The 7,732-nt window shown below is 38.9% G+C and overlaps 1 protein-coding gene across 1 annotated transcript; it reads right to left on the bottom strand.

The window, feature by feature from the left end:
• Positions 1–1,288: 1,288 nt before the first annotated feature.
• Positions 1,289–7,399, bottom strand: fgl2b (fibrinogen-like 2b). The gene is made up of 2 exons (XM_073831637.1): positions 3,819–7,399; positions 1,289–2,230 (listed from the first exon to the last, which is right to left on the bottom strand). The coding sequence occupies exons 1-2, from the start codon at positions 7,357–7,359 to the stop codon at positions 1,527–1,529; spliced, it is 4,245 nt and encodes a 1,414-aa protein (XP_073687738.1). The 5' UTR covers positions 7,360–7,399; the 3' UTR covers positions 1,289–1,526.
• Positions 7,400–7,732: the final 333 nt, after the last annotated feature.

Genomic DNA, 7,732 nt, shown 5'->3' with positions numbered 1-7,732 from the left:
ATATTTACAGATGTTTCAGCAGGAAGCAAAAGATGCAAATCTAGAAGAAATCTAGGAAGTCATTCATTAGTTAATTTCAAGTTTATTCTTAGAAAGATTTGTCTGTACAAGGTATACATTTAGGGTGTACATACATAGATTGCTTGAAAATAACACTTGGTGTTCATTCAAAATTTGCACAACGCACAATGAAAATAATAGAAAATTACAGATGCTTTAATTCAGCTGGTAAAATCCAGCTATTTGAATTTTAATTAAAAAAACACAGACAAAATATGTAGCAAATTTTAGCAAAGTTGTAATTAAAAGAAAATTTACAAGAAGAAAGCTAAATCTGTAAATAGCATGATTTCATGTCTTATGCAATACAGTATTTTCAAAGTAACACTCAGTTGTATATTCTATGTATTCTACTAATGCATATGTGTACAGCTCAAAAAAACAACATAGATACAGAAACATTTGTCCATTTTTAAATTCTGACACCACACTTTTAATTTATAATTAAAAAAGCAGTAACACATGAGAAGCAATTATTTAACCCTCTGGGCCTCCTCATTTAGGGGTCACACTTGTCTCCCTCACGGTCAAAAGTGACCGAAGCCTTAAAAAGTAACTTTTTTTTTTTCTTCAGGAAAATCAATTAAATACATTTTTGTTCAATAATATTTTGTGATTATTATTTAGAATTTTGAGCATTTTTTATGAATCTATGCAATATTTATAGTTTTAATGAACAATTTTTTCCCACTAGAATTATATTTTATATTATATTTTTTAATTTAATTATGTATTTATTATTTTTCAATAAATACAACATTTCACATTAAAATAGAGTAAAAGCATTTAAAATCCATTTTTTAAGTGAAAATTGCACCATCTAGTGGCATAAAAAAATAAAACTTGTGTAATGTCATGTAACCTCCTGTATCTCCCTATATACATATATACAGGGGCTTTGGGATTCCTATTGTTTTTTTGTTTTGTTTTTTTACTGTTTCTTCATTTTAATAGGCTTTGCATTTAGAAATATATTCAGACATTCTAAAAGATTACTTTTGGCAAGGTTTAGATATTTTTTGATTGGATAAATATCAGGTTTTGCATTTTTCTGCTTATTTGTGTGTGTGTGTGTGTGTGTGTGTGTGTGTGTGTGTCAGTTCTGTACTTTTGTTATTTTAGAGTGTCAGTCCTTGCTTGCTACCAAAAGATTCTCTGAATTAACGCATTTTTTCGTATTTCCCATTCATTTCCTATGTCGGTCATTTTTGACCGCGAAGGAGCCAATTGTGACTTTTTTTTTTTTGACCCTTTAACATATCCGAATCATGTCACTGATTTTTTTGTGTACTCACATAGCTAATGCAACAAAAGTCACCAAGTGTCATCTCATTCTGATGAAGCTACGATTTTTAAAAATTCAAAACATAAAATTTTTCGGTCAAAAATGACCGAAGAGGGTTAAAGCACTTGCCTTTTTTCTACCCTATAACTTTGAAAGAGAGCTTAATTTTGGTTGGTAAATATTATTTAGCATAGTTTTTAGGTCTAATCATCATTTTAACTGTCTTAAAAGATTGCCTATCATTGGTTGGGTAATATTCCATTGTAATGTTGTGCCATGTCCCCCAAAATATCCCATTACGTACCCCTTTGTATTTAGATTGATAATATCTCCCATTTAAGTTTGCAGACATGCATGCATCAAACCACCAGCCTGAGCTGTAATAGGCCCCACAGTTACCCGAGGGATACTGGTCATTGTCTCTGTCCGGAGTGGTGAACAGTTTCTGGTCGTGATTGTAGGTCTCACTAAACTGCATGGCATTACCAGCTGTACCAGAGTAACCACCAATGGACAGGCGGTATTGTTGGCTTTCATCTGCCACAGAGAAGTTGTCATAATGTGCGTATTCTTTGACACCCTCAAAGTCTTCGATTTCTATTCGCAATGACATGTTTTTGGCCTTTGTTAACATGTGAATCTTGTCATTGCCAAGCCAGAACTCCTCTGTTAGTTCACCGAATCCATTCTTGTACTCGTCCCAGGTGCGATTGAAACTTGTGTTGCCGTCTAAACGATGTTGAATCAAAGTCCAGCCCCCGCCTGAGGATTCCATGTCACAGAAAACAGGAAACATGCTGCTCCTTGGCTGCGGTGATACTTTATATACACCATTCTTGCTGGATTTCGTAATGTAATCAGCGCAGTCTTGTGCGGGTCCTTTTTCTGTGGTCAATAACAAATGTTTTTGTTAAAGGTTACCTCATTCTTTGTTGATGAAAAATGCTATTGCAGTGCTTAAACCTAAATCTGCATGCTTACGTTTACTTAAACATCCTAAGGAGCATTTTTTTGCCATTGTTGTCTTTCGACTAGAGAAGCTTTAAGGCACTTTTATTGTACAGCTGCTTACAAAAGTGCAATACTTGGACTGTATTTTAGTGCCACGTAAAAAAAAAGAAGGAAAATTTAAGAATTACGAATGAATTAAGTCGAAATGTTTCGAGAAAAAAGTTGAAAGGTAAAGTTGAAATGTTTAGTCGAAATGTTTCAAGAGTAAAGTCTAAATGTTTTGAGAAAAAAGTTGAAAGGTAAAGTAGAAATGTTTCGAGAGTGAAGTCGAAACGTTTCGAGAAAAAAGTCGAAATGTTTCGAGAGTAATATCGAAAGGTAAAGTCGAAGTGTTTCGAGAGTAAAGTCGAAGTGTTTCGAGAGTAAAGACGAAGTGTTTCGAGCGTAAAGACGAAGTGTTTCGAGAGTAAAGACGAAATGTTTCCAGAATTAAATCGTAGCAATTAAAGTAATAATATTGTGAGAGTATAGTCTGTGCATGCGAATGTCTCAGATTGGGAGCACCAGGAGAAGTTCACATGTTGTTATAAAATAAAATATTTCGACTTTTATTCTCGTAATTTCGACTTTATTCTTGAAATATTATGACTTTAATTTCGTAATCTTAGGTTTTATTTTTAAAGTGGCACTAAAACACTGTCGTACAATACAGATGGGTTGTAATAAAAAAAGCATTTGGCTGAAAATCTTCATCAAATGAATTTGTAAACGAATGCAGAGCAAGATAATGCACTCAAGTTGTTTTCTACCCGTCTTTGTTCTTGGACCTGAACAATAAAGCTACACTTGACAGAGTACACTTAAGGTTTTGTTTAAAAGATATGCAAAGGCTGTTTTATACATAGAAATTTGGACCACCTGGATTTATTTATCCGTGGTTATAAGAGTTTACACTGAGCCACATCGGGCCAAATTTCAGACGCCAATCACCATACAAGTAAATTTGGCTCTAGGCATGGTACTGAAGTTCTGCATGAATTAATTATGCATTGCAAGAAAGACTTTGTCTTTGAGCCTTTCGTCAAGCTCAACAAAGACACCACATCCTGATACATCAGATAAAAGAAGACGCCTACAGCTGGATCTCTTCACAAAAACCACAACATCTGCTTCTCAGATGAGGATCCATTTCCATTTATCCCTGCAATGGAATCCTATCACACTATCAAGATAAAGTGCGAGGTCACAGAACGTGTTAAAGGATACTTGAACTAATTATCTGAGTAGATTTTACCTGTAGTTATTTTTGGACATGTTTGCCCCTGTTTGCACTCTGCTGAAACCTTAGTTTATACAAAGAGTCAAAGTGACTTACACCACTATACCCTAAGCTTTGTGTAAACTAAACATGCTCTGCTGCCATACTGTAAACACTCTGGATAGCTTTTTAAGTGTGAATTAAGAGTAAATGCTCCTTCTCAAAAATAAACATTAACATGGGTTATGTAAGAAAGTTCCTCACCTCTTCCAGATTCCACGAGGGGCCTGGTCTGGGTTGTGGACAGAAGGGATGACGCAGTGTCACAATCACTGCCACAGGTGCTGTGGAAGTTGCTCTCTAAATGTTCTCTCTCTGTTACCTCATCATTGGCTGCATGCGATTTAAACCCCTCAGCGGTGTCCTCGGGGCTGAGTGAGAAAAGCTTTGAGCCTTTAATTTCTTCAACATTTGTAAGCGTATCCAAAACAACTGGAATTGCGTAGCTCTCTCCTCTGTAACTCTGGGCAGTGTCTGCACTGTTTGAGTTAGATAATATTTCCCCAGAGTTTTCTTCTACTCTGTCTTTATTCAATGTAATAAGTTCCAGTTCTCTTGTTCCTCCAGTGTTTTTAAAGCTTATGGGCGTTTCCCAAGTAATGTTTTTAGCCATTTCAACATGTGTGTTTGTGACTTTATGAATGTTCTTTGTGCTGTCTTCATGGTCTGTGTCCATAAAAGAAACTGTTGAGGTGGTGAATAGATTTGTTCCTGGTTCCTTAGATAACTCTTTCTTTAAAGTTGGTGCAGATGGTCCTTTCTTCCCGTTGCTGATCTTGTCCACCTCAAATCGATGTTCACTACTGGTATCATCAGTTCCCAAACTAAAAATCTTGCTTTCTTTCCCACTAGTGGGTGAATTTGAGGCTCCATTTTGCAGAGTGTTTGGATCCTCAACATTTGAGATCAACACAGTCTCACTGTTGTCTCTAACTTGGTTCTTACCTTGTCGAACCTTATCCAAATCTTGTACATCACTTGAATTTTGAAACACTTCTTGTGACTCCATTACAGTTGACCTCATGCCCTGCGGAATGTGTTTGATGTCTTGAGTTTGTTCTTGTTCAGTTGCACCAGTGGGACTAGGGAATTGAGTCACTGTGTTTACCTTTGTTTCAAGGCCTCTGCTTCGCTCAGTTTGGAAGTTTGGCCTCTTTACATAGCCCGGTCTTATTATTCCAGAGCCATTTCTCCTGGCAAAATAGCCGTTTCTGACTGGGAATGACTGCTTTGAATGTTCCCCAGCACTTCTGTTTGCTGACATGTTGTCTATGACATTAGGTTGTCTCAGTTTGTTGACTCTAGATGAAATCACAGATGTTGGACGTCTGCTGGGGTGTCTATCAGGGTTTGGCACCACGTACCTTTTATTGTCTTGACTTACTTCATGTATCTTGCTGTTCTGAGACAGTCCCACTTTAGCTGGAGCTTTGAGTGGAGTAATTGAAATTTTCCTTACAGGTGGTAGAACCCTACTGGTCTTACTCACTCTACTATTAGGTAATTTACTCTTAACGGTTGGGACAAGGGTGGGTTTCGCCAGATCTTTTTCCAGTAGGCTTGGTATGTCCTTCGTCATAGTCCCTGCAGTCAGTGACTTAAACCCATTGTTCTCATTTGTCCCTCCAGTGAACATTTCTGGCTGCATCTGATCTTTAAGATCTGGAGACAGTGGATCAACTGTCCTTTCATTAAGTATGTCCAAAACTGTGGAATCAATTTGTCTGTGATTAGTTTTCATGAATGGATTTAGATATTTTTCTTTGTCCACCTGTCTTCCTGGGAAAGCCAAGTCTTCTCTATCTATATTAGAGCTAATCTCTGCCTGCTTTTCCTCTTTAACCATGTTTGGCTGTTCACTTTGGTTCACAACACTAGAGATTGACTTATTTGCGGCTGTGTGACTCACATCACCTTGGTTTTCTTTCCTCAGAGTTGTTGGGAGTCTTGTAATCCCACCATTGTTTACTTTTCTCAAATTGTCCTCTCTAACTTTAGTTACTTGACTTGCATCTTTAAGACCATGTCCGTCATCTGTTCTGGGACCAGAAAACCAACTGATGTCTTGTTTGTTTTGGTCATCTGTTGACAGGGTCAGTCCACTGTTTGTCCCAGGTTTTGTGTTTGCTATGTGAGGACTTGTTTCCTTTAGCCGTATAACGTCACTCCTTGCTGGGGGAAATTCAGCCTCTTCTGGCTCAGTCTTGACCGTCATGTCCCCAATTTTTAAAAGAGTTAGTCTGTTTTTAGTTTCTCTAAGTGGATATTTTTCATTTTCCACCTGTCTTCCTGGGACAGTCAAGTCTTCTCTATTCATATTGGAACTAGTCTCTTCCTCACTACTAATAACTACCAGACTTTCACTCAGTCCCGTGTGCTTTTTCTCCTCTTTAACTATGTTTGGCTGTTCAGTTTGTTTCATAACACTAGAGAATGAGTTATTTGTGGATACGTGACTCACATCACCCTGGTTTTCTTTCTTCAGATTTGTTGGGAGTCTTGTAATCCCCGTCTTGTTTACTTTTCTCAAATTGTCATGCGTAACTTTAGTTTCTTGGCTTGCATCTTTCAGGCCATGTGAGTCTTCTGTTCTTAAACCAGAAAACCTGATGGCTTGATTGTTTTGGTCATCTGTTGATGGGGCCCCAGTTTTTGTGTTTGCTAAATAAGGACCAGGTTCCTTGACCCGCATAACACCACTCCTCACCGGAGAATATCCATCCTCTTCTGGCTCAGTCTTGACCGTCATGTCTCCGGATTGTTGATTGTGGATACTCACCAACGCAGGGTTTTTCAGTCTGTCTTCGCTTGTAACCTTAACAACTCTACCATTAATGTAGGATACCCTTGACCTTAGTGGTCCACCTGCTCCAGGAAACTTCACAACCCTTCTGTTCCCAGCTGATGTGCTTAAATCCATTGTCTTACTGTTAGCATCCCTTAATCCATTCGGATCATGCACATTCTGCACTCTTCTTCTTGCCATTAGGATGCCACTGATGTTCTTTGCATGTCCATCTCTGAGAATGTTTGGCTGCTGTTTCCCATGGGATCGTTCAGCACCCATACGGGGCGGTTCTATTAATTCACTTCGCTTTGACTTCAGTTCCTTCTCAGTCTCCTCAGGTGTAGGTGAGAGCACCAGTTTAACCTTGGACATGTCCTTGGGTGTCTCGTCAAGTGAAGGATTAAGTATTTTTACTTCTCTGCTCACCTCAGACCTCTGATCGGTGCTGCCTTGATTTAGACCAATCCTTGGGTCGATGTTCCATTCCTGACTTGCCAAAATGGAATGATTGAGCCTCTTCATGCCATTCTTGACCATTCCCACACTTTCTGATGTGTCTCCTTGCAGTAAGGTTGAAGTTAAGATCCGGACCGCTTGTTCTCCACTATGACTTTGTGTCTCCATGATGCTTAGACTTTGAGGTCTCTTTTCCCTTTCCTCGCCGTGTTCTTTCTGTCTGTCCTTACATTCTTGGCAGTCCCTTCTCAGGTGGTTCACCACGTCCTTTAGGTCCTGCAGCTCTTTGGCCATTTTCTCCAGCTCCCTAAAAGGCCTGGGAAGCTGGATAGAGAGAGGTGGGAGGGTGAGTCGGTAAGGGCACAAGTTGTCCTCGTCCCCGCAGTCCCCCAGGGGCTTCAGCGTTACCCATGAAGCGACATCCTCTGAGTTCTCTGGGCAGACGTGACACACGGAAAATGTCAATAGGCTTCCCCATATGTAAAGCACAGTAAGCCACATCGTGTCCTGTATGGTGAGCAGGTTTGCTCAATGTGTTGAAGAGTGTGTGAGAGAAAAGAATCAGCAGAGACTGGAGGACAACCTCCCTTTATAGAAGTGTGAGCCCTCAGAGAGGGGCGATTCTCTGTGATGACTCTCAACAGAGGAGTGTAACAGCCTCCTAGCAGAACGGTCAGCACAGAATATACTCTGTGTATCAATAATAGTTATGTCATTACTGTGGCTTCTTTGCTTATTAGTAATGTAATGATTAATTAGACGAATTAGTCTTTTGTTGTTGATGTTGTAGTTTCCCCAGTTACAATTTCTACAAATTCTACAAGCAGGAAAGCATTTAATACGGTATGTATAGACCACAAAACCAGTCATAAGT

The sequence above is a fragment of the Garra rufa genome, chromosome 25, assembly GCF_049309525.1.
Source record: "Garra rufa chromosome 25, GarRuf1.0, whole genome shotgun sequence".
NCBI lineage: Eukaryota > Metazoa > Chordata > Actinopteri > Cypriniformes > Cyprinidae > Garra > Garra rufa.
Note: the sequence above shows the minus strand (reverse complement) of the source record. Positions and strands in the feature narration are given on the sequence as shown.